Here is a 26,780-nt window from a genome sequence, read left to right as displayed (position 1 = left end):
TAGCGTGAATGCAGGCGCGAACGGATAACGAGCGGCTCTCCGTTCCCGCGGCAGGATGGCCAGCCTCGTGGAGAGCCCTGAGATCGTGCGCAAGCTCTCCTGGGTGGAGAACTACTGGCCTGACGACGCCTTGCTGGGGAAGCCTCGGGTCACCAAGTACTGTCTGATCTGTGTGAAGGACAGCTACACGGACTTCCACATCGAGTGCGGTGGCGCCTCCGTCTGGTACCATGTGCTCAAAGTACGACGGGTCCAGTAGCTACTGCTCGCAAATCAGATCGCTTCTCTCGTGCCTTTTTGTTGAAGAAGCACTTTATATATCATGCGTATTTTCATACACACGTTCATTCCTCGCTTTACGAACCTAATTATTTGGTGAAAATTTGTAACTCGAAATGGCAAATGGCATTATTTCTTACGGGAAAATTCGAAATCTTTCCAAGCTGGACCGAAGTGCACCCAAAAATCACTCAGCAACCAGAGCACGATGTTATTCATATCTCATCGTATCTCACAATTATCAAAACTCCCAGCAACTGTACTACACTACAGTACTGTACCTACATACATTTCTCCTTCTCTCTATATACAGTATGTACTGCATATATTTATGTATGCTATGTATCTTTGGTGAGGAGAAACAAAGGAATAAAAAGGCAAAAAGTGTGCCAGATATAACAGATTATTCCCATTTTCTCATAAATTGTCTTAAACGTAATAAGAAATCACGTTAACTAGTTAGCTGGTTAAAACTCGCAGGTTAGGCGACTAGTCTAGTGAACCGTTTCAATTAGTTTGATTTTTAGGGTTTTGTCGGTAACTCCAGAAATGTTGACCGTTAACCAGAGTTAAAGGTATAAATTCAATGGCTTTGCAAAAGTGAAAATGTGAATGATTGAAAATTAAGGAATTATTGTTCCCATGATATTGTAATTATTATACGTCTCTGCGTGTAAATCGTGTGTCAGATTTGGCAGGTTTGGGTTGGTCATTTAGCGTTGCACCTTTCATGGAGCCATATGGAGCGTATGGACGTGATATGGAATATGGATGTGGTGAGTGGCGAAATACAGGTGACTTGGGTTTGAGCATAATGGGTGCGGCTCTCCTTCGCAGGGAGAGAAAATCTTCTTCTTGATCAAGCCCACGTCCGCCAACATGTCGCTGTACGAGCGCTGGAGGTCTTCGTCCAACCACAGCGAGATGTTCTTCGCCGACCAGGTGGACAAGTGTTACAAATGCACTCTGAAGCAGGGCCAGACGCTGCTCATCCCGTCCGGTGAGGGCGACCGTCTCCTGGAGGTGGGGGTTTGGGGGGGGGGGGTAGTTCATCCTGTGGAGCTGTGCTGACCTTCGCTCTCGTCCTTCTCCGCGCAGGGTGGATATATGCGGTTCTGACCCCCGTCGACGGTCTGGCCTTTTCTGGCCATTTCGTCCACAGCCTGAGTGTGGAGATGCAGATGAGGTGAGATGCTGCTCTTCTCCGCGTCTTCGCCCTCAATGTTAATCTCTCACGTGGTGCGCGACTCGAGTCTGCCGAAGCTCACCTGAGATCGTCCCAACTGGTCCCTGGTTCATTTATACGAATAGGATCCCCTTGACACCACGCAGACTGTACCTGCTTTTCGATACGTAGTCAAAATCAATATGTGAGAGTGAGTGCTTACCATCTTTGTGGTATTAATGAAGGGACGTGTCCGTTGTGCTCTTTAGAGTCACTGTGTAGGGTCGCGGTGGTCCAGAGTCTATCCCGGAAACGTAGCAGGGCTCGGCATTAATTCTTTGCGTTCGGTTGTCCGCGGCGCCGGGTACGCGTTACGTTTCACCTGTCGCATCTCATTTTGCAGCTGTCCAACTCCGGAACATAAACGCAAAATTAAGTGAATGCCAGCGTCGAAAATATCCATGTAAATCCATGCGATCTGAAGTGAAGGGATCGGGGCGACACGTGAAAGGAAGTTTAATTCCAGAAATTCCCCAACATAAAGGAATCGCCCGCATTAATAAGATTTCGGGGCCCTTTGCCTGTATTTTAGCCAGATTTGGGCGCTTTCTAATGAGAAAAAGAGTTCGAGATGAGAATGCGAATGATGCATTTGGTCATGTCACGTAGTTCCTTTTTTATAATGGACATCAAATAGCCTTAAGATTTCTTAATATTTTACCTTAATGTATTGTACACGAGGGGGTGCGGTGGCGCAGTGGGTTGGACCGCAGTCCTACTCTCTGGTGGGTCTGGGGTTCGAGTCCCGCTTGGGGTGCCTTGTGACGGACTGGCGTCCCGTCCTGGGTGCGTCCCCTTCCCCCTCCGGCCTTACGCCCTGTGTTGCCGGGTAGGCTCCGGTTCCCTGTGACCCCGTAAGGGACGAGCGGTTCTGAAAATGTGTGTGTGTGTGTGTGTATTGTACACCTGTGAATGGGACAGGTGTTAGAATAATTCTGCCTGCCGTTAATGTCGAGTCCTGACATAAGGTGTGAGGAAGGATACACCCTGAGCGGGACCAGTTCACGCACACACACACACACACACACACACACACACAGGACTGTGGGAGGAAACCAGAGCGCCTCGAGGAAACCGATGCAAAATTGAGGAGAACATGGAAACTCCACACTGGGTTCAAACCCAGCTCAGGAGCAGTGAGACAGCAGCGCTACCCGCTGCACCACTGTGCCATCCTGTTGCACCCTTATAGTTTACTTTTATATATACTTTTATATGTTACATACAGCAGCAGGATGAGGGTCATACGGGGGATGAGGATTGAATTTGGCGCAGGAATGGATTTGCATGCTCAGGGTCGAATCCCCCCCCCCCCCCCCCCCAAGACCCGAGTCGGGCGAACGAACAAGTAATCACAGCTTGTGTAAATACAGGACTTGGAAAAGCGCAAAGCATGTGTGCTGTTTATCTGAGGTAATGTGTTCTTGCATCTGCTAAAATCACTGATTGCTCTGTTTGGTATGTGTTGCTCCAGTGGGGGGTCGGAAGGTTGTTATTCATGGGCCTGTGTGTGTGTGTGTGTGTGTGTGTTTTGAGTTTTTTTTTCTTAATCCCAGAGCATATGAGGTGGAAAAACGGCTAAAAGTTGGCAGCCTCACTCCATTTCCGAACTACGAAACGGCATGCTGGTACGTGGGGCGGCATCTGCTGGAGCGGTTTAAAGGTAAACGTGCTGGTCAGTCACTTACTTTAAATGGTCATTAAGTGGTCTGCTGCCCAGGAAGGGGGTGGGCGGCTAACTGGCCTCGGTTGGTACAATTTATTCCCCAGTTGACCCCCAGGGGTTCATTTTCCCAAGTTTGATGTCAGATGGGAGTTTTTTTTTTCCTTTCCTCATTTGCCGACAGCCACTTCATCAACACTGTGACATCGATGGACATTGGTGATGACTGCATTTGTATATTTATTCATGTATTCTTTTTTAATCTCACAGTTGGTGTTATATGTGTTGGTCAGTGATTTGTCTTTGGTTTGTGATTTGTTTTGTCTGTAATCTATGAAAATGTGAAATTGAATGGGCAGCAGGGGGCGTAGTGGTTAGGGCTGCCACCTCTGGACTTGGGGGTTGCGGATTTGAATCCCACCTCCTGCTGTAGAACCCTCGATCAAGGTTTTTAACTTAATTGCTCCAGTCAAAATTGCCCAGCTGTATAAATCGGGAAAATAACTGTAAGTAGCTTAACGCTATAAATCGCTTTAGAGAAAAGTGTCAGATAAATGAATAAATGTACTTTGAAAGCACTCTGGGACTGCATTCAGAATAGACTGCTATATAATAATAAGTTTTATTGTATTGTAAATTATTATTATTATACAAGGGCAGTCGTCTTATTGTATTATGGCGAGTTTGTGTAGTATTTTCCTGCAGAGAATATGAATATATTCCTTCAAATTTGGCCCCGATATGAAGGAACGAGTTACCTCCGTTCCTCAGATCTGCTGAATCCCTCCCAATATAAACAAGAGTTTCAAATCCATCTCTTTTGGACTCATTTCTCTTCTGATCTTCTCCATAAACTATCACTGCATTATGTGTTTGAAGGATGTACTCGCTGTACGTCTAACCGAGTGCACTTAAGGAGTGTGTGAATAGTGTGTCTGTATCAAAAGCTCTTCATCTGTCATTAATACGCGTTTGTTCACTCGGACGCTTTAGAGGAAAGCGTCTGCAAAGCGAATAGATGTAATGGAAACGGTTAGAACAAAAAAAAAACCACTCGGGAGGAAGGTTATCCGTTTGTATTTTCCCTCCCCCGACGTCCAGCAAATGTGCTGCGGCACCGACACGTGTTCCGCAGGTCGGCCCGACGCGGAGTTTGACAGCTCCGGTCACAGCCCGTTTCACAGCTCCGGCAGAGTCGCTCTGATTGTCCTGACAGGGCACGTCCACGGTCCTCCTGAGGACACAAACAGGTCCGTTTTCAACCCGCACAGGTCCTTAATCAGTGAGCCACCAACCCCCCCCCCCCACCTCGGTTTTTCCCCCGCAGAACATGTTTCCAATAAAGTAAAAGAAGAGAAAACGGTAAAGCAATGGCGGATCTCTCGCTTGCCGGTCGGCGAGTGTGCGTGTTGCGCGGCCGAGGGCCTGCGGAGCAGATGAAGACCCGCATTCCCAAATATTATTTCAGTCATTACTGGGGAGCATCAGCCAGTTCACAGATGATTGGCTTCAAAGGCCACAATCACTCGCTCCATTACAGCTCCGCGTCCAAACTCGGCTCAGCTGGCGCTCAGCTTCTCTCCTTATTTCCACATTTTCTATTTAGTTTTCCTTTTTTCTTTTTAATGATTTTGTAATTTCCTTTGATTGCCTTCATGTGCGCGCTGGCACGCCCTCTGCGTCCGCCCCGGGTCCAAACGGGGACGGGTTCGCCCTTGAGCCACCCTGGTTCTCTTTTTAGGGATTTTTTTTTTTTTTAAATTAAATTCTCAATAATACAAATACAGAACAGGACAGAATATTATATAAGTAACACAAATAGAGCGAAAGGACAAATGCCAGGGGAGCCAAAATGCAGAGAAAGAGCAAAGAATGTGAAATACGGACACAATTAAATGCTCTTTAAAGCTTTACAGTGACTAGAGGTCAGTAGCAGAACTCACTTCTATGATCTCTTAAGTACATGGTTATGTGTAAATGCTCACGCTCTATAATTTTGAGATCATAACTGTTGAATAACCAATAAACTTTCATGCAGCTACTCATGTGATGTAAATGTTTAAAATAAATTGAGATTCGGAATCGTCGATATTCCGATAAAGTTTTATGCAGCTACTAGTATTATGTACATTGGTTCATATGGCGGAAAGTAACAAACTAACTGGACTTTAGAATCATGCGTCCGCATGCAGGTCTCTCTTTCTGCTGATATAATTCGTATTTTGTATTGTATTTTCTATAAAATGAACGTTGCTTAGGAGAAAAGCGTCCTCTAAACGAATAAGTGTAAATGTAATAGTATCAGTACGCTGCTGGGCATCACCAGGAAACACAGCAAAAAGATTCTTTTGCCACTAATTTACTATTTTAATTAGAAAATTTTGCAAGTAAATTAATAAGATTAATCAAATAGTATTCTTCCTATTCTTCTCTTCCTATCGAGATCATATGAACCGAGCAGTAAAACAGCCCTCTGAAAGCTCAGATGAGGCCCAGGCCCCATATTGTTTGGGAAGATGGATAAAACTTCTTTTAAATTAGAGTGCCATGTGAAACATTTTTTTATTAATTCAATGCATGGCAGTATAATTTTATTTAGCTTTAGGCGCTCTGGCTCGACTTGTTTGTACGTTACGCTACAATACACCCCTGGCTGAGCTGAGACCCTTGTGACCCCCGTCTTACATTTACATTTATTTATTTAGCAGATGCTTTTCTCCAAAGTGACTTCCACGGAACTCTATGTAGTGTTATGAGCCCACACACCTTATTCACCGCGGTGACTTACACTGCTAGATACACTACTTACACTGGGTCGCTCATCCATACATTTCTTTATTATTTAGTGACATACATCTTGTTACTAAATAATAAAGAAAAGCCATTTAACAGGTGACTGTTAATAAATCAACACTATTTTTTTCCAGAACAACTGACTCCACCCAGTCTATAAATTTGGCACCTTTCCGCCTCTCAACTAAAATTTCTGCTTTTAGCCTATTCTTGGTGGTACTAATTTAAATTCGGCATAGAACGTATTTGCTCTGGTGGTGAACTGTCCAGTCCAATGAGGGGCTCCAGACGCATACGCGCCCTGTCCTGCGCCGCTAATGAGACGTCCGGCACAGTGTCCTCGGTTGTTAAACAGTTTCGGATCGGGTTGCGGCGTCCTTCACGTGTCAAGAAACGCTCTTGATTTTATTCTGCCCCACAGGATTGTTGTGGTTTTTGTAATGTGAACAAAGTGCACATGTGCGGGTCAGTTAAGGATCAGTGCTGTGTGTGTGTGTGTGTGTGAGAGAGAGAGAGAGAGAGAGAGAGAGAGAGAGAGAGAGAGAGACCCTAGAAATATTCAGCCTGTGTCCTGCTGCTTAATCTGAGTTCTTTCTTATATTGGACACCTTTAGGACTTCCAGGTTTGAAATAACTCTTGAAATTAATAGTGGAACCTCTTTCTTTATGATGTATGTCTTATTTTGACATCGTTCATTTATCTGGCACTTTTCTCTAAAGCACTTTACCGTGTTGAGCTACTTGCAGTGACTTTCCCATTTGTTCCTGATTTCCTCTATTGCAAGTTTTGATCCTGAATATTTGCAGGTTTTCAAACTAAATGTAATATTAGATAAAGAGCACTTGAGTTAACAAATAAAGGATTTTTTGCTTATTTAATGTACTTAATGAAGTTATCCAACACTGGCTTTGTATGGAAAAAGTAACTGCTCCCTAGTTAAATCAACCCAGGCTGGACTACAGGTGGCCCATCTTACATTTATTTATTTTGCAAACACTTTTCTCCAAAGCAACTTCTACCAAACTCTATGTAATGTTATCAGGCCACACACCTTATTCACCACGGTGACTTACACTGCTAGATACACTACTTACACTGGGTCAGTCATCCATACATCAGTGGAACACACACACTCTCTGTCTCTCTCTCTCACTATGGGTGAACCTGAGCAGCATGTCTTTGGACTGTGGGAGGAAACCAGAGCACCCAGAGTAAACCCAGACAGACATGGGGTGAACATGCAAACTCCACACAGACTGAGTGGGAATCAAACCCATGTTCCCTCGCACCCTCCAGGCAATGTGAGACAGTAGCGCTGCTCACTGTGCCACTGTGCTTTCTTATCTTAACATAAACCACACTTGTTTTGATCCTCACCATCAGAGTGAAGCTGTCAGCACAAAAAATCAGCCACCACATTGTGCCACAATCAAGGGACATTCCTGAAGAGATCAGAAATAAAGTTGCTTATGTCTGTCATTCTGGAAAGGGTTACACAGCCATTTTTATGACTTCGGGACTCCTCTGATCCACAATGAGAGCCATAATCTCCAAATGGAGAACACTTGAGGCAGCAGTGAATCTTCCCAATAAAGTCTGCCAAAATTTCTCCAAGGGCGCAGCATAAAATCATGCAAGAAGTCACAAAGGATTGTTAAAAAGCATCCAATCTGCAGGCTTTTCTTGCCTCAGCTAAAGTCAGTGTTCATCACTTCATAGTCTGAAAGACACTGGGCAACAATGTGCTTCATGGGAGAGTGGCAATCTTAATCAGGAAGATCATAAATGTCATTTATAATTTGCCATAAAGTGCCTGGATGATCCCTAAGCCTTTTGGAAGAATGTAATATGGACAGCATTCCACAGTAAGGACATCATACATTAAAAGTGGAACATGGTGGTGGTAGAGTAATGATATGGGGATGCTTTGCTGTCTCAGGTCCTGGATGACCTGGCATAATGGAAAGAACCATTAATTCTGCACTGCATCTCAAAATTCTTAAGGAGAATTTCCAGTCATCCATCTGTGAGCTGAACCTGAACCGTAGTTGAATCATGAAGCAGGACAATGATCTAAAACACAAAAGCAAATCCACATCAGGAAAAGAAGAAAAATTATAAAGAAACAAAATTAAAGTTTTGATGTGGCCTAGTCCAGGACTAAACCCAGTAGAGATGCCGTGGCTGGACCTGAAATGAGAAGTCATGCAAAAATGTACGAGTGTTTCTGAATTAAAGCAGTTCTGAGAAGGTTAAAGCTCAAGGAATTGAATTATAGGAAGCATTTGGTTGCAGTCATTTTAGCTGAAGTTAGTGCAGCCAGTTAAGGGGCAATTTAATTTTTTTCCACAGTGCTAGCTATTGTTGGATTACTTTGTTAGTTTAAAAAATGAAAAAATTGGGGAAAAAATGTGCCATTCAATCCAATATTACATACTGGCTGAAGACCTGAAAACAACCAGTGTCAAAATTTTGCAAACATAGAGGAAATCAGAAATGGAACAAACACTTTTCTCATAGTACTGTGTTAAGAAACAAATGTGTATATAGGACTATAATGGATGGTTTTCAAGGTTCTCGTTGAGCTCTTTCTGTACCGACAGCTCTGAAAGGTTTGCCCAGGGAGGAAATTATGGCTCTTCATGAGTGTTCTGCATATGCTCCTTGATCTTTTTCACAGTCTTACACAAGCTGTACATCACTTATTCATCACTGCGTACTTGACCTTGAAACCGCCGCCATATAATAACTTGCATCTTAAACATTTTTCATTACTTTGAGTGTGTTAATAAGTATCAGCATGTGGTTGGTGCTTTGAAATGCACATGATTAAAAGTGTAAGAAATCATTTGTCTCCCTGCAGCCTTGCATAAAGCAAATAAACAGCCAGCCCCGTACCTGGTTCATGGTGCCAAAATCATCAATGGAGCCTTCCGATCCTGGACAAAAAAACAGGTATTTCTCATTCTGAACCACACTAACTAGTTGGTAGTTAGATTAACTGCAAGTCATTAACCTTTTTATACTGAATTTATTATGATTATTTTAACCATCATTTAACAGACAGTGTGATTTACCGCTTCACACTGCAGCATGATTTTTACTGTATTAATTCATGATTGATACCATCACCAAGGGTACTACAGCAGGACATGGGATTCAAACCCATGTTCTTCAGGGGGGAAGGTAATGGCTCTGACCACTAAGCCACCTGCTGAACCTCAGCATTCTCTTACAAAAAGTTGTGAATAATGTGGCTTTTTATGCATTTTATTTTCAGATTAAGTATCAGGATTTCACACATCTGACTCCATATGGGGCGGCAGTTAACAGCATGCTCGTTCTTTCTGCTCAACAGGCTCTTCTAGAACACGAAGATGAACTTCCAGAAAATATGAAGCCAGCACAACTGATTAAAGACCTCGCCAAAGAGATCAGGATTTCGGAGGTAATGAACGATTTCTGCTTTGCGAAGAATAAAGAGGCAACTGGTGCTTCTCGGCCCAGAGCTGCTTTCTCGCTGTGATGCGGGAGAAGAAAACGATTTAGGCAGAATGTGCACGGTTAGAGTATGAAGACGCGCGAGTTGTTCCGAGAGCTAGAGTCTGGTGGTGGTCTTCTTCCTCGGCATGTTTCCAGCCTGTAGATGAGCGCAGAGGAGGTGCTGTGTGGTGTCCTTTGAGGCCAAAGAAAGCCAGAATTCCTCACTCTAAGCGTGACTCTTCAGTTACATTCTTACCACACCGTCCGCATTCTGCTGAAACGAACGAGATGCGGACGATTCTGGCTGCGACCGTGTGGTCAGTGTGACGTGACCGAATGCGAGCTCTCTTCCCAGAATGCAACGAAAGCCGTCAAGACGGAGCCCAGTTCCAAGGCAGCAGCCGAGGAGCCCCCGGCACCCCCGCCGGAGCCGGAGCAGGAGGAGCCCATGTCCCCACCGCCCACCACTGCACCTCCGCAGGAGAAACCGTCCCGGAAGAAGACCCCCAAATCGCCAAAACCACCGAAACCGCCTAGACCGCCCAAGCTCCCAAAGACCCCGAAGCCTCCAAAGACGACGAAAGCGAAGGACGACGACAAGAAGAAGGCCAAGAAGGCGAAAGACAGCGTCACGCCTGCGAATGTCCCCGACACGCCCCCTGTCGAATCTCAGACCAAGGATGTCCCACCCAAGGTGGACCAGCCAAAGAAGGGAAAGGTGAGCAGATCCACAGCTTGGCTGCGGTGTGGCGTCAGGGGAAACGAGATGTTGTACCTTAAATATGGATCCTCTGTAAAGGCAGGAGCTCAGTATTTGTAAGAACATGTATTTCAGGGAGGGGGTGCAGTGGCGCAGTGGCGCAGTGGGTTGGACCGCAGTCCTGCTCTCCGGTAGGTCTGGGGTTCGAGTCCCGCTTGGGGTGCCTTGTGATGGACTGGCGTCCCGTCCTGGGTGTGTCCCCTTCCCCCTCCGGCCTTACGCCCTGTGTTGCTGGGTTAGGCTCCGGTTCCCCGTGACCCCGTAAGGGACAAGCGGTTCTGAAAATGTGTGTGTGTGTATTTCAGGGTTATATTATGTTGTTTCAAATTTGTCCAAGTCTGCACAGTTTGTTGGTTTATTTACTGTTTTATGTATTGTTATTAAAGCTAAATGAAGTAGAAATGAAGTAAATGTATTTGTCTAGTTCACACTTTTCTCCAAAAGCACTCAGTTTCAGGTTTGCGTCGTGAGATACTTCTGGGTACGGCGGTGCTCAAGTATGGATCTTTAGCAAAAGTCCCATGTGCATTTTATTCCATGTGCAGGTTGTGAAGAATGCACTGAGCGTACCAGAGAAGGAGGTCAGTAAGCAGAACAATGTCGATAAATTTGAAATCCGAGAGCAGAACAAGAGCAAAACTGAAGCAAAGTGGAAGTACAAGGTGAGGCAGCTGGGTTGGAAACGAAGTGATGTCCATTCAAACATCATCACTGACCGCTTGTCCAGTGCAGGGTCTTGGAGGTCCAGAATCTATCCTGGAAGCATAGGGTGTGAGGAAGGTACACCCTGGATGGGAAAGCCAGTTTGGCACTGCAATCACAAACATACACAGTCTCGGACTGTGGGAGGAAACCAGAGCACCTGGAGGAAACCCACACAAACACACTAACATGCAAACCCTACCCACGCTGAACTGGATTTCAACCCGGTTACGAACTCACCGTTGAGGCTATGCGAGGCACCGCTGCTACCTGCTGTGCCACCATTCCACCACGCGGCGTGACATGATTTAAAAATAAATCATTTCTTCTGGAAATGAGCCTCTGATTGTCTTTAACGAGAAGAAAGATGCAAACTGGATTAGAGCCTGAGAAGTTCGGATGTAGCTCGGTGGAACTCAACCCAGTCAAAAGGTGCTTCTCGCATTTAAGATGAAAGCGGTCAACAGCAGGGTCGCTGGCGTTCCGTCGGAATTCTCATATCGACTTTCCCGTGGCTCATCGCCGCTGCCACGGAAACAGACCGTGCCTGGAGCTGACCTAACAACATTCTGTCATATTAGCGGCATTTCGGCTAAGTATTTACACATGCCCCCACGGCAAGAAAAAAACACTGGGTCATTATTTCCGAATAATATGGAATTGCTTTTGTAGGAGGGCTTAATTTTTGAGAACGGAAGACATTAGGGGGATTTTGTTTCGTGGAAAATTGTATGCTAAACAGTCGTGGAATGTTTTGTAGCGGCTCCAAGAAACTCAGCTCCAAGTGCTGCTCGGGAGATGCTCGAGCGTTTGCAGATGTAACGGGATGTCGGTCACACTTCGGACCAGGTCGTCCCAGAGCGCATATTTACATTTCTCGGGGGTTCAAACCCGGGGCCGACGTGTGCGGCGCGTGGGCCCCTGCGCGGGGAGGAGCTGAGATGGAACGGACAGCAGACGTGGCGGCAACGGAAGAACTCGGCAACCCCGTCGATCCAGCAGAGGCAGAAATCTCCGGAACCACGTTGCCCATTTCTCTCTGTCATAATTAATAAGCCTTAAAAAGCCGTGCTCAGCTCTTCAGGTGTGTTACGTTGAGGCCTCACGCCTGCGATGCCCAAGAATATGACCTGCGGAAGGTTCCAAAAGACAGTTTCGGTAATCGGTTGGAATACGGTAAACGCAGGACCGCACTCAAGGTTGTGACCGTATTTATTACAGGATGGACTTGGAACATGACCGCGTTTGGTGCTCATGTTCACGTTTGCTCAGCCCTTTGGTGTGTGCAATCATTCACGACGTGAATAAATAGGGAACGTACAACGACGCTGTGTAACGAGAAGGATCCTGCACACATGGTAGTCATATTTTTCAGTACATGTAGCTGATATTTTTCTCCAAAGCAATGTAGTTTTACTCTACATACAGTTATTTACACCTTTTATGTAGCTGGGTAATTTAGGTTAAGTACATTGATTAAGAGTACTGCAACAAGAGGTGGGGTTCAAACCCGAAGTCCGAACGCAGCAGCCCTAACCACTACGCCACCTGCTGGCTCATGTGAAATAAACTTAAAGCTCTTGGTTCAGTTGATACGCTTCTCTTTTAACATGTGGTTCTTATCTGAGTTATTCAGAGAAAAAAGTCTTAATCATGAGAGGTACATTTCCAAGCAAATTAAGAAATTAAGAATTTGGGGGAAAATGAATAATTAAGGAATAAATAATTAATAATTAAGAAAACAGAGTAGCATATGATTGCAGCGATTTTTTCAGAAAAAGCAGCATTAATAAAAATAAATAAAATGTTTATGATAAATTGTTATGTATAACTTTATAATGCTCTTATTATGAATAATATTATGTTAATGCAATGTGATATAATACTAGCTGCAGTGAGCACATAGTGTTTCTCTCATTTAATTATTTGGCTGCCTTAAGATTAATGTATTTAATGTTTTTCCACAGAACAGCAAACCAGATTCACTGCTGAAAATGGAGGAGGAGCACAAATGGGAGAAATCACTGCTGTCGGGAAACAAAGACAAATTTGCTTTTTCGTTCTCTAATAAAAAGTTACTCAGGTGTGTATTATACTGTATCAACTGTGTGGTCAAATTAATGGGACATAGAAGGATAAAAGTCACGCTGGTAAATTTACATTTACATTTATTCATTTAACGGACACTTTTCTCCAAAGCGACGAACAGCTCATAGAAAATGCAATGTGTCCATTACATTAGCAGGAAAAGACACTTAGATGCAGACGTGTGATTCTTAAGTGCAGTTATTTTGTCTCTTTCCACCAAATGAACCAATGTTCATCACACGAGTAGCTGCGTAAAACTTTATCCAAATATGGATGATTCCTGATCACCTTCCTAGTAATTTTTTTTGAGAAACATATAAACATTTACATTACATTGCAGGTGTAGCTGTGTGAAGGATTGATCCGAGCATGACTGAATTGAATAATAAATTGAATAAGCTGAATTATAAAATGATAAATAGAATAAACTGATTTTAAATTTAAATAATAAATTGAATATTTCCGGAAGGATCCTCATGGTTATGACTAGGGGGCACGTGTAGTGTTTATGGTGATGTTTACGGTGATGTTTATGAGGTTCATGATGTCTGGTGGGTGTGACTTGACTTTACTTCTCCCGTAGCTCCAAGGGCCTGAAACCGCAGAGCCACACGAGCGTGTTCGGCTCCCTGCAGAACCTCAAAGAGGACAAGGCCAAGGTGGTGAGAGACGAGTACGAGTACGTTTCCGATGAAGGGGAGCTGAAGATCGACGAGTTTCCCATCCGGAGGAAAAAGAACGCGGCGAAGAGGGACCTCTCGTGTGAGCGTTCGAACCACAATCAGTAAATTGATCGGCCGGTCGGTATTGATCGGTCAGCGAGCTGGCCAGCGCTCCTCTCCGAAGTCGCTCATCACATCCCGGTTCACATTAAGCACCTCATTCAAACGTCACAAGGGCAGCTTCCAGAGGGACTTGAACTGGAAATCTTCAGGTTACATCCTCGAAGCGTCTTTAAACGCCACGTCCTCTGCTGCCATATGCAGTGCTCGCTGAACACTCGTTAATATTCAGGGTTACATGTTACCGTTTTTGGACACTTCTAGCCAGTTACCGTACGTATAGCTCGTATCGGTCCATGTAAAACTATGTTAAGGATCTTTGCACATTTTGCTATTTCTGCAGTAGAGTACATGTGCCTCTTACTTTCTCTTTAGTTCTATCAAGTATTAAAGAACCCGTCCAGCAGTCTAAGAAACCAAAGCTTCAGCCCGCCGTCCCCAAGGTATGTACATCTGAACTCGTTTGTGTGTGAACACCAGGTTGTGTACTCTGCTTTGTACCCTGTTCTTGTGTCCATCCCGCAAGCGCAGAAGAAAAAGTATATGTACAGGTGGTCCCCGATTTACGATGGGGTTGCGTTCCACGAAACCCATCATAAATCGAAAATATCGTAAGTTGACGATGCATTTAATACACCTAATACACACCTCTGCGTGACAGAGTGCCTAGCACTGCGTGACATATTACTTGACGGGGAAAAAATCAAAATTCAAAATCCGAAGTACGGTTTCCATTGAATGTCTGTCACCGGCTTATCATCGTAAAGTCGAAAAAATCGTAAGTCGAATCATCGTAAATCGTAGACCATCTGTACATGTATTGAGCAGATGCTTTTGTCCACAATGATGTACAATGATTTTTGCCACTTAAAGGCATCACATGGTTTCTTTATCATAAGGGGATTTGTTTTTTCTATAACATTTTTTAATATATTACCTTAATTTATTGTGCACCAGTGAATCAGACAGGCATCAGGAGGATTACGCTGATTTGCTACAAATACTTAAGCAGATTACCTGTTCCAGAGAGTGAAACAATCATTAGTGTTGAGCCCCGATGTCATGTGTGAGGCGGGTACACCCTGAGCAGGATGCTAGTCCATCTCCGTTCAATCTCACACACACACACACACACACACACAGTGTGTTACTCACCAGTTTAGCTGAAGCATGTCTTTGGACTGTGGAAGGAAACCAGAGCACTGGAGGAAACCTACCTGAACACAAGGAGAACATGCAAACTCTACACCAGCTGAGTTGGATTCAAACTGACGTCCAAACGTGCAGCCCAGGAGTTGCGAGGCATCAGCACTACCTGCTGAGCCACTGTGCTGCCCAAAATGATCACAGATTACTGCAAATCATTTCTGTATTATTGAAATTGTACGAACCAACGTTCACTTCTGTGAAATTACAATTAAAATACATAAAACAGGAGTTTTTCCCAGTGAAGCGCGGAGCTCAGTGGGTCGATTTTTGGTGCGACGGTGAGACCAGGTGCCGGGAGTTCGTGTTGGCTTTGTCGGGTCACAGGATCGCTGCTCCACAGGGACGTAAAGGAGAAGCGTCAGGAACGTAGTCAAGGACGGCCTCTGCCGAGTCACCACGGTAGCTGTGGGGTAATCGAAAGGCGCTGCGGAGACGCGTTGCGGCTGAGTGAAAATCAAGAGACCGCAGACAGTCGTGGTTTATTTATGTGAGTGTGTGACGGTGTTATTGGACACACCTGACAGCAGCATGTTGTGCTCAGTGTGCCGAGAATGTCGCCGATCAACACTGGCTAATTGAATTTTACTGTATGTCAACATCTGTTTGCACGTGAACGTCGGAAGGGGATGGATTGCACGGGTGCCGCTCAGGGACGGCCCATTCCAGTCTTCACAGGCTGTGGTCCTGCACAGTTTAAGATTTAAAACTATTGTAATAGGTGAGGCTGGTTCATATTTGAGACAGTGGGTGAAATATTTTATTTTTCCAATAAGCAACGTCATTATACACCAAGCTGATGAAATGAAAACAAGTATACCATGAGGAATGTCCCTTCTGTTTCCTTAACCAATTGTTACTTTTTCTCAAGAACGACACAATACATTTAATATAATATAACTGACTTTACACGTGTACCTGGACTTACAAACACAGTTCACCAGAAGTCTGTTCGTAACTCAGATTGTTTGTAATCATAACCACTACCTCACCATCAATAAAATCTTAATAATTCCGATTAATCCCATAGGTCAGATTATGTTAAAAACATCAGGTAAATGATAGCAAATTAAAATTTTGTTGTAATACCTCATCTGGATTTCATCAACAGCTCATACAGTGTAGGACCTCTGTGTCCCATTATGCTGGAAGCACAGGGCATGTGGCAGGGAACTCTGTGGATGAGATGCCAGTTTATTCTGGGACGTTGATTTTCGTTTTATTAACTTGATGCAACTTCAAAATCTACTTTAGAATGACAGAAAATGTAAAAAATATATACTGTCATCTTCACAACATCCTGTTCACTGTGTTGTGGTCACTGTGTGAAACATCAAGTGCTGCAGGGGAATGAAAAAGTGGAATAGTGAAAGGAGAGTGAGAGGAAGAAAGTATTAAAAAGTGTTTGAAGATAGAAAGGTGGAGAAAATGCAAAATAAATAAATAAAAAAAATACACACACACACACACACACACACACACAGAGTTTCCGAATACAATAAATAAAGAAATAAACAGGAAAAAATGTATCTTTGAAATTCGTAACTTGACTTTCGCAAGTTACAAGACAGGAGTGTGTAATACAATGTGTAAATTTAATACTGAGCACTGTAAGAATGCATTTTTCTTAATTACAGGAAATAGTGAAAAGACAAGTTTGGTGAAATGCACCTCAACTTATGAACACTCTTAGTACTGTTTTGGTTCATAACTCAGATTGTTCATATCTACAAAAGTCTAACAATACAGCTCAATCCTTCAATTTATTAACGTTTCAGGTTCTGTTAAAAAATCAGATTAAGCTAAAATGAGCAGAAAATCCTTCGTAAGAGTTTTATTCATTTATTCTATTTTCATCAGCAGCTCAGACAACGCAGGGTCTCAGTGGTCCTCAATACTGGAAACATGAGCCGTGACGCAGGATATGATGTGGACTGGATGCCAGCTTATTTTATTATTTTTAATTAAGGTGAAGCAACATTAAAGTTAAGTCTGCTTTAAAATAACTGAAAAAAATTGCTCATCTCTGGCACCTCCTATTCAGTGTTTTGTTCTGCTATATCCACCCAAGGCAGTGCTGTGTTCCTCCATCAAGTGCCACAGGAGGCTAGAGAAAAAACAATGAGCAGCAGCGTATTAAAGGATGGTGTGGGGAAAACATATTTAAAAGCGTTTCGCCGTAAAATACCGACTGTGTCTCATTTTGTCTCATTCACAACAAAACTGGCCATGACAGAGCAACCGATTCGTCACGTAAACATCAGTTTCTTGTTAATTTAAGCTTTCAGTCATAATAGTGTAACGGTAGAAATATACGCATGTATTTACTGTATAGTTTCTGTAAAAGTCTCAGATATAGTTACAATACATTTTTTAAAAACACACACAGAACTCACCCTAACCCCCCTACAGCTTCGTTCGAGTTTCGTTCGAGTTTCTAAAGGCAGCGAGTGGAAACGCTGGCCGTTTTTCACACAGCAACAGTTTTCGCAAATAAAACGGACGAAAATGTTATTTTATAAATAAACTGGGGAAAAAAATATTTCCACAGTTTATTTATAAATAAAGAATTTTTCAAATATACAAATAAACTGGGAAATACTTGTATATTTGAAAATTTGCAACTTGGATACTCGTAACATGAGGTGTCAGTATTTATAAGAACACATCAGCGTTTTGAATGTATTTATCGTCCCCCGCATGTCACTTCTATGTGGCCGCAGAAGGCTGATTCATCAGACGAAGAGTCACTGCGCATAGACACAGAGGCCAAAGTGGAGGTGAAAGGTCGCAACTCAAAGGTCAAGAAGGAGAGTGCGAGTGCAACGGGGATCCTGGACTTATTACAGGCGAGCAAGCAAGTAGGCGGGATTGACTACAGTACCAACAGGTAAGACTGTACTTTGCTATTCTGGGTCACTTCTCTCTCCATGGCCGTGCTTGTGAGGCCTGAATATTGTTTGAAAAAAAATTAATCAAATTCAAAGTTAGGTCTCAGTTTGAGCTGTTGGTTGAAAGTGAAGCAACACCGAAACAATGTTAGCAGAAGGTTAAATCTGGTCAAAAGCAGAAGGGGGCAGTTGGTAGCATAGTGGTCAGAGCTGCTGTTATTGGAGCTAAAGTTTGCAGGTTTGATCCACACCTCTTGCTTTAGTACCCTTGAGCAAGGTACTTACCCTAAATCGCTCCAGTAAAATTACCCAGCTATATAAAAGGGTAAATAATTGTTACCTTAACATTGTAAGTTGCTTTGGAGAAAAGTGTCACCTAAATGTAAATCAAACCTGTTTATCCACGAGCACCCGTGATGCCAGAAAACACCTGTAATGATCCAAAAATATCTAATTATTTACATTTTTATGATCAGTATATTATAAATTTTGCATAAATTAAACATGGTTGCAGAGGTTATGCACTTAATCATTTTCAGATTTTCAACACTTCATTTAAAAATTTTACTAATCCAAATGGCCTTCAATACTAATGTAGTCAATTTTCTCTGAATATCAGTTTTCAGCTGATCTTTAGTTTTTGGAAACATTAGATAAATGAAACATTGGACTGCAGAAACCCGTAAAAAGTCTCGATATTCGACCTTCCACTAAAACAGTTAATTTCACGTTTTGAATAACTGTATCAACAGCTCTTTGAAGCATAATTGAAAACCCAGCTGTACAAAAACCAGCATACAGAGGGACACTCAAGGACCGCAGTTTTATAATACTGTATACAGAATTTTATAGTATTTATAATTTTATAGTACTTATAGTACTGTACAGAGGATAATGGCATTAATTAAATTAACACTTACAGGCACATTTTGGCTTTAAGTGAGCAAAAAATAAACAAGAAGAAAATTTAAGCACTTGCTTTGAAAAGGAAATATTAAAGTAGGCTGATCCGAACCAAAATCAAACCACCTGAATAGTGTCTGAAATATATTTAATTCACTAGAATTCTCTTGTAGGGTTGTTTTAGGCAAAATATAATGGGGCAGGAAGAAACATCCAGAAACAAAGACCATCCGGGCTCTTGCTTCACAAGTTCATATCCAAAGAACTTGCTGAAATTCTTCATTTAATTATCCATCTGTTTATAAATGGGCAAAGTGTAAAATTCTGGGCTTTGAATAAAATGGAATTGCAGACTCCACATATACTGATAATAAGTTGATACTGAAGTATTTTGACTGGTTCTCCCACGTGTGAAGGTGCCACTCGTGCCTTCTTCCAGCTGCTCCACAGGTTCTCAGTGAGATTTAGATGTGGACTCATTGAAATACTGACCACTTCAGAACGGTCCAGCATTTTGTTGTGAACCACTCCTGGATGTTCTCTGAAGTGTGTGTTGGGGTTACTTTCCTTCTAGAAGTCCCATGACATTTAACAGAGACCCAGCTTTTTGACACTGGGAATGACATTAAGCTCCAAAAGGGTGTTCTCCTAATTTCTTGACGTCATTAGCATACTCATGGTACTCCCAAAACGTTGGTGAACCTCCTGCATGTTTCACTGTAGGAAAAGTGCTCTTTTCTTTGAAGGCTTCATTTTGCTTTCTCTAAACATAGAGGTGATGTGCTTGACCAAAAAGCTCCTGTTTGTTCTCAGATGTCTACACAACATTCTCCCAGAAGGATTTTGACACATTCAGGTGTGTCCCTCTGTCTCAGAAGTGGGGATCTCCTGGGAGTACCATGTAACCTTCTTTCATGGAGTTGACGACAGATGGTGCCAGTTGAAACTGTTGCACCTGGTGTCTGAAGATCAGCTTGAGTCTATGTGGCAGTTGATTGAGGTGCTTTGCTTTTCTCACCATTCGTTAGAACAATCCTTCGCTACAGTCGTTGGTCTACGGTTCTCTTGCGGCCATGTCCAGGGAGGTTGTCTGCGGTATCACGCAGTGCTGTGGAGTCGGAGTCATGGAGTTGGAGTCGGAAACAGTTATTGGGTTACTGGAGTCGGAGTCGAAGGTTTTGTGCACCGACTTCACAGCCCTGGTACCATGGGCCTTAAGCTTCTTGATAGCGTTAGGCCCAGGGGAAGCAGGGACATCCCGGCCATTGGAAATAAACTTGTAGCTTTGAGATTGTCCAAGCCTGGATACAATCTAGTGTGTGACCTTCTCAAAAAATTCTTTGCTTGATTCTTGCTTTTCTCCTTGCTCATTGTGCTGAACACATTAATGCAAAATATGAGAATGAGCCCGTTTCTCTGTTCAGTCTGGCCGAATGAGTGATTTCTATATTGCAGGTGAGTCCAGTTTCAAAGAAAATAAGAATCACCTGCTTGAAATTGAATTATTTTTCAGTAATTGCGGAAGATGCCAATGATATTGTCGAGGCCAATGCAAAGGAGAAAAAAAATGCATATGTGGGTACCGAGAGATTTTTTTTTTAATTTCAACAGTTTTCTGAAAAAAAAAAAAAGTTGCATTATTTGAAAAATAATTTTCAGATAATTTTCAAAATAAAATATTGGCAAAACGTTGCCAATATTTTTGGCCTTGATTGTATGGAGGTGTATTTTATTTGCAAATGACAAAAAAAAAATGTGCTTTGCAAACCACAAGAACGTTCGTCTGTCTTCGTCTGAAATCGTTTGGTTCGGGAATGGAGTGTGAGACACGCAGGCTTTTCCTCTCTTCGATACTTGATGATTAAATCCACTTTTTTATTATTAAAACACATTGCGCGACCTGCTACCGGATTTTATTACTGCACTTGATGTATTTTGGATGGATGCGTGTCTGGTTGGGCGTTGGAGTAAAACACCACACACGGTGCTCAAGGAATCCAGTCCGATCACCTTTGTCCCGAAACACAGAGTCCCAGCTAGGCCGGCATACCAAAAACAAACTATTTCTATAAATATATAGAAATTAGAAGGTAGCCAGAATGGCAGGGGAGTCTGAAAGCTATAAACCAGTTTTATAATGAGATTATCGGGTTAAAAACGACAGAAATTTCAGCTACAAATTGAAAGCCGTCCCTGGAAAAAGTAAAAATGCAAAAGTTCGCTGTCGACACCACACGTGTAGCTAATGTTCCCGCGATACCATTCGACAAATTAAAACTCCTGGGAGCAACTTTTCATTTTTCTGTTCGCTGTTTTCGGGCAGCTTTTGATGGTCCGTTGGCGATGTGCTGAAAGCTGCGAATGAACAAAAAACAGAAGAAAGCATTAGTGAAATATGTTAATTTCTCTGCGATTGTTTCTGCTGCTTTTAAAGCTGACAGATGATTGCAGAGTCGCAGGAGAGGAAACAACCGCCCTCAATTACAGGCGCTTTAAACGGCCACTTTCCTCTTTGTTGCTGTTCACTGGATAATCACGCTGTAGCCAGTAATCTTGATTTTTGCGGTCGCTCTTGCAGGTTCCTTGAGGCGCGGGGCCGATTTTGCCATCTGTTCATTATTACGCTGGGAATAAATCCATTAATCTAAATTAATTTTATTAAAAAAAAAAAAAGCTGGAATTGGAAATGCTGTTGATGCCGATCGTACATAATATTTTTAGAAGGAAAAAAGGGAAGCTGACAAAGTGCAATCGGTCGCTTGTCGTATTTAAGTTTTGTTTCAGTTGCCGTCGCTAATCACATACAAACGGAAAGGACCTCGGAAAGTGAGATCACCAGTGAAATGGGATAAGACAGTGGCAGATACTAAAGAGAAGGTGATGTTAAAGAAGGAACATGACATTTCCTCATGGGACTGAGTCGCTTAAGTCTGAACAATTACAGTATATTGTGGAAATGCCAGGGTGGGAGAACCATGTAGGATGGTTAATGCATGTTACCTCGGGGGCAGTAGGGGGCGCAGCGGTTGGAGATGACCCTTTGCATTCACAGGATGCAGATATGAATCCCACCTGCTGCCGTAGCACCTCTGTTCAAGGTACCCTGAATTACTCCGGTAAAAATGACCCTACTGTATAAATGGGTAAATCCATGCAAGTTAGTCACTCTGGAGAAAGGTGTCAGCTAAATAAATGAACGAATAATAATAATCATAATAATGCAACTTGCTTGTGTGTCTGAAGTATTTGTTCGGAAGCTGGGGCTCCTGTAAACCGCCAGTTTCTGAACTTGCTCAGTGTTTGCCTTCAGGGACCCCAGGGAATGCTGGGTAAGTTCTAAGGGAACATCAGCTCTTACAGTTTGAGTGGTTAGGTATCTTGCTCGGTGTTTGGTGCCGGTAGTTGAGCTCTGATGTCCAGCGGCTGCAGGACGGCGGGTCTGCCTTCGGCCGTCCTCGGCTCTGTGTGCGACAGCAGCGGCGGCTCGCAGTAATGCGCGTGTATGTGTTGTGTATCTCTTATCGACGTACTTACAGTCAGCCACCTGCATCCCCCAGCACCCAGGAGGCCATCCAGGGCATGCTGTCCATGGCCAACCTGGCCTCCTCAGAGCCATGCCCGCAGCAGCCCTGGGCCAACAGCCAGGCGAGGAACAACTCGCACGGAACGCCACCCGGGAGGAAGACGGCCGGGGGGAACAGCAAACCGGCGCCCAAGCGCCTCCCCAAGAAGACCCAGAAGGCAGTCGATGTGGACAGCGTGGACATGTTCGACGACGACCAGGACCACCTTGACGCCTGCTTTAAAGACTCCGACTACGGTAGGAGCTGTAGCCGGCTGAGAGTGGCTCTATAATAATTAGTTAAATAAGCATTAATGGGAATTGCATGTGAACAATGTTGCAATATACCTTTTAGATGTTTCTTCCAAATCTTTATAAATAACTTGATTATTTGCACTTAAATGGTGTGCAAATGCACTCAGTAGGCAACAAGTAAACTTGAGCTATTATTATTCTCGATACTTTTAGCTGCCGCTTTTCTCCGTAGCAACTTCATTTTAGAGTTTCATTCTAAGCAGTTTACACTGACTTACCCATTTATATAGCAGGGTAATTTTTACAGTGTCGGTTACGGGAGATTAAGGGTACAGGAGGAGTGAGATTCGAAGCATTGGCTGCAAGATGACATCTCCAACCGCTACTCTACCTGTTGCCTTCAAGCAGCGAGGAAAAGGGGTTCAAACCAGCAACATTCAGATTGTAAGGTAGTTGGTGGCATAGTGTTTAGAAGTGCCACCTTACAGGCAAAAGACAGGTCTGTATGCCACCTCCCACCGTAGCCCTTGATCAAGGTACTTACCGTGGATTGATACAGCAAAAATGACCCTGCTGGCTAAATCACTGCAGGTCACTTTGGAGAAAATCAGCCCACACCATTGTCCACTTCGAACCCATATCCTTAGACTGCAAGGCAGCAGCTCTAACTGCTGCGCCACCTGCTGTCCTCTTACAGAGCTCTTTGACAAAAGGAAGAAAAATGCATTTAAATGCAGTATATTTTATAATTTGGGAGAAACAGTTGTGCGGTGCTTTTGTATACTACAGTATGGCCTCACTGGAGGCCCGGGTTGGGGAGTACATAACTACATTTGTGCTGCATTAGTTTTTACCGGTTGTGGGTTCAAGTCTCGCCTCCCCCAGCCGGTTTCCTCGCAGAGACTTTATTGTCTTTCCAAGAGGCCGCGCTCGCAGGAATCCAGCGCTGGGCTGCTTCAGAGTCCAGTCCAAAAACAGCAAAAGTGACCCTCCGCTTGTTAATATTTCATTAGCGCAAGTGCAAGATTGTTATTTCAAACGCTTTTTGATCTGATGCTCTAATTAGTCATTAGAGGCAAGATCGTTTCCATTTTAAAATCACACCGCAGCAACATTTTTATCAAATTGCACAAGCGTTCGATGCCTTGATTTTTCTGTAAACAGGTCATTTTTAATCTTGATAATTTAATTATAGGAAAGAGCGCACAGTTAAATGGTTTTGTTCAAAGGACCTTGGCTTTTCAGGGCTGGGGGAGTCGGTGGTGGGTAGACGGAGAGGGGGGGGGGGGGCACAGCATCTGTCCTGCAGATGGTCCACAGGGTCTGCAGAAACACCTCCCGGTCTAATCACGGAGAAACCAGATACGAACGGCTGCGCTCCCCACAAACGTCCTCAGAAAAACACACTTGTTCTCATCCCTTCAGCCACTGCTGCATGTGGGAGCGCTGCTGGAAAATATAGTCAGTTACATTGCACATATATACACTGCACATACATGCGTTACACTGACGTTCTTACTCCAAAGTGACTTACAATGTTAAGGTACGCACACTGATTTACTGTTATACAGCAGGGCAGTTTTACTGTATCAGCTCAGGGTAAGTACCTTGATCAAGGGCGCTACAGCAGGAGGTGGGATTTCAACTCGGGTCTTTTGAGTGTCAGGCAGCAGCATCTCTAACCACTACGCCACCTGCTGCCCCATGCGTGAGTGAGATAAAATTAAAGCTCTTGATTTTAGTGACTCAGTGACTGAATATGGCAGAAAAAGCAGAATTAATAATAAATATAGAATTTATAACAATATTTATAGAAATAAGTTATAAATCGAATACCCTATTATTATAATTTGTATAATATTAATATAGCATTACCCATGAAATTAAGAGAAATGTGGCAGTGAGGAAAGAACGCAAATAACAAAAATAATCTTAAATGCTGTTTTAAATTAAGAATTAATTTTTAGCCCTTAGCAGATGAGGCTTATATGAACGTTTGAGTGCCGATGTGCACGTTAAATATTGAGTCGAGGAATGAAAGGGAGAGCAACACTTTTCTTTATTTTCCACTCGTTTGTTTTACTCATTTATTGTTTATAGTGTACCCATCCCTGGAGTCGGAAGAAGATCACCCGATTTTCAAATCGAGGTCCAAGAAGAGGAAAAGTTCGGACGACACTCCGTACAGCCCAACCGGTATGTGAGCCGAGCCGCATCTCCCGTCATGCCTAGCGTGGCCCCTGGAGTTCATTGCGGGTGGAAGGTCTCGTCCCGGGGTCCAGGCTCTCGACTGACGCCGGCTCTGTGTCCTGCCGCAGCTCGGGTGGGACCATCCGTCCCCCGGCAGGAGAGACCGGCCCGAGAGGGGGCCCGAGTGCCCTCCATCGAGACGGGGCTGGCGGCCGCGGCAGCCAAACTGTCCCACCAGGTCAGTGGTCATCCGTCCATCTGTCTGTCCGTCCGGGCACCGCGTCACTGGACTCCGCAGCCTCTCGGTCTTTGGCAAAGACAGTTTCTCCCAGTGGCTCCAAAGTGACCGATGCCCCGGATGAGAGAGCCACACACTGACCTCCTGTGTCCGGTTAGCAGGAGGAGCAGAAGATCAAGAAGAAGAAGAAAAGCACCAAGAAGAAGTCGCCGCCGCCAGCAGAGGAAGCGCAGCAGGCTTCGCAGGGGAGCGGCTCCCTGGAGCCGCACCCGGACGCCCAGGACGGCAGCCTGGCGGACCACGAGTACACCACGGGGACTGGCAAGAGCACGGGCGGGTCGCAGCCCATGGCGCCAGGAGTGTTCCTCACGCAACGGAGACCCTCCACCTCGTCACCTAGCAACACCACGGCCAAGAGCGACCGCGGCCTGACGGCAGACGCCAAAGGTCAGTGTGGGGTCAAGGGGATTCATGGGGACCGGAAGGAACATCCTTAGGGGTAAGAGGGAATAGCCGGGATGTTGAGTTTTTGCGAAGCCGTGGTCCGCTTAGAGTCATGTCCATTTCATGATGCAGAGCGTTACCTTGTTCCTACTGTATTTTTACTTTGAAGAAAAAAAGAAGCATATTTATTTTCAAGCATCTCAGGGAAATATACATCTAAAAAAATTTTTTATCCTGACGCCCATCCTTACCAGCACAGAAAGGACAAAACTGACGTATTTTGTCTTCCATTCACCAGAAACACATTTACCTTCCATTTGACACTTTTCTCCAGAATGACTTACAGTATCAAGCTACTTACACTGATCTACCCCTTTATACAGCTGGGTAATTTTTACTCTATCAATTCACGGTATGGTGCTGAAAGACACTCCCTCCCAGTCCAAGGCAGCAGTTCCAACCGCTGCGCCCCCTGTTGCCCCCACCTAAGGAGCGGGAGGGAAGCTCGTAAAGTGCTGATCAATACGCGCAACATGCATAAATTAGAAACATCGTTCAAAGAGGGAAAGAGATTAAATGATACAAATGTGCACGTTTAGAAGTCCAACACGTTTCGAAAGTTTCATCAGGCGCCATGTGTAAAAAGAGCCATGATGGACGCTTAGAGCGGCTCTTCCCTCCCTTTCTCCTCGCTCCAGCCAAGCGGCTAAAGAAAGGCATGGCCACGGCCAAACAGAGACTGGGCAAGATCCTCAAGATTCACCGGAACGGGAAGCTCCTTCTGTGACGGACGGCGAGAGACAGGTCGTCTCCCGCGATGCCCTGGGCCGCGTCCCGCTCGGACGTCCGTCCCGGCCCAACATGCACAACGGCAGCGGACCCGCGGCGCGAGGGAGGCCCGCGAACGGGTTCCGCATCTTCTCCGTTTCCAAGAAGAGCGCCGCCCCGACAGGCTTTCGCCTCGACCTCTACTTTATATCTTTCGGACGCTAAAAAGTGTACAGAATACCTGCTATAAATATTTTTTAAGGGAATCAAAGTGTGTCATTTTACTACAGCTGTTTGTCAGGGGTTGTTCAGCAGGAAACAGTGCAGTCATTCCAAGTCCCGGAAAGTATCCCTCATCCTTCGCACACGTTAGCGATTGCATGCACACACACACACACACACACACACACACACACACACACACACACACTGCGTTCGCACACTCTTAACGACCGCAGTCCTGGTTGTCTTGCGGTTCACGTTTAATCGCGCCGTTCGGGCGGCGTACGGGCACCGAGTGGCCAGCGGCTCCTCCGTCGGCTCCAGT

The 26,780-nt window shown here is 44.3% G+C and overlaps 1 protein-coding gene across 2 annotated transcripts in view; it reads left to right on the top strand.

Moving 5' to 3' along the window:
• phf2 (PHD finger protein 2) overlaps window positions 1-26,344 on the top strand; it is a 42,176-nt gene extending 15,832 nt beyond the window's left edge. The window contains exons 6-22 of one of the 2 annotated variants that reach the window (XM_029247999.1): window positions 55-241; window positions 1,117-1,279; window positions 1,378-1,465; window positions 3,061-3,167; window positions 8,825-8,916; window positions 9,320-9,409; window positions 9,800-10,162; window positions 10,750-10,866; window positions 12,874-12,989; window positions 13,578-13,756; window positions 14,152-14,219; window positions 17,706-17,872; window positions 22,334-22,596; window positions 24,694-24,789; window positions 24,912-25,021; window positions 25,183-25,468; window positions 26,164-26,344. In XM_029247999.1, the coding sequence (XP_029103832.1) occupies window positions 55-241; window positions 1,117-1,279; window positions 1,378-1,465; window positions 3,061-3,167; window positions 8,825-8,916; window positions 9,320-9,409; window positions 9,800-10,162; window positions 10,750-10,866; window positions 12,874-12,989; window positions 13,578-13,756; window positions 14,152-14,219; window positions 17,706-17,872; window positions 22,334-22,596; window positions 24,694-24,789; window positions 24,912-25,021; window positions 25,183-25,468; window positions 26,164-26,252 (2,581 nt within the window). In that variant the 3' untranslated portion in view covers window positions 26,253-26,344. Of the gene's footprint in view, window positions 1-54; window positions 242-1,116; window positions 1,280-1,377; window positions 1,466-3,060; window positions 3,168-8,824; window positions 8,917-9,319; window positions 9,410-9,799; window positions 10,163-10,749; window positions 10,867-12,873; window positions 12,990-13,577; window positions 13,757-14,151; window positions 14,220-17,705; window positions 17,873-22,312; window positions 22,597-24,693; window positions 24,790-24,911; window positions 25,022-25,182; window positions 25,469-26,163 lie in introns of both variants that reach the window. The other variant, XM_029247998.1, reaches the window with a different exon arrangement.
• The last annotated feature ends 436 nt before the right edge of the window (window positions 26,345-26,780 follow it).

This window comes from Scleropages formosus, chromosome 22, assembly GCF_900964775.1.
Source record: "Scleropages formosus chromosome 22, fSclFor1.1, whole genome shotgun sequence".
In the NCBI taxonomy this organism is placed as follows: domain Eukaryota; kingdom Metazoa; phylum Chordata; class Actinopteri; order Osteoglossiformes; family Osteoglossidae; genus Scleropages; species Scleropages formosus.
Note: the sequence above shows the minus strand (reverse complement) of the source record. Positions and strands in the feature narration are given on the sequence as shown.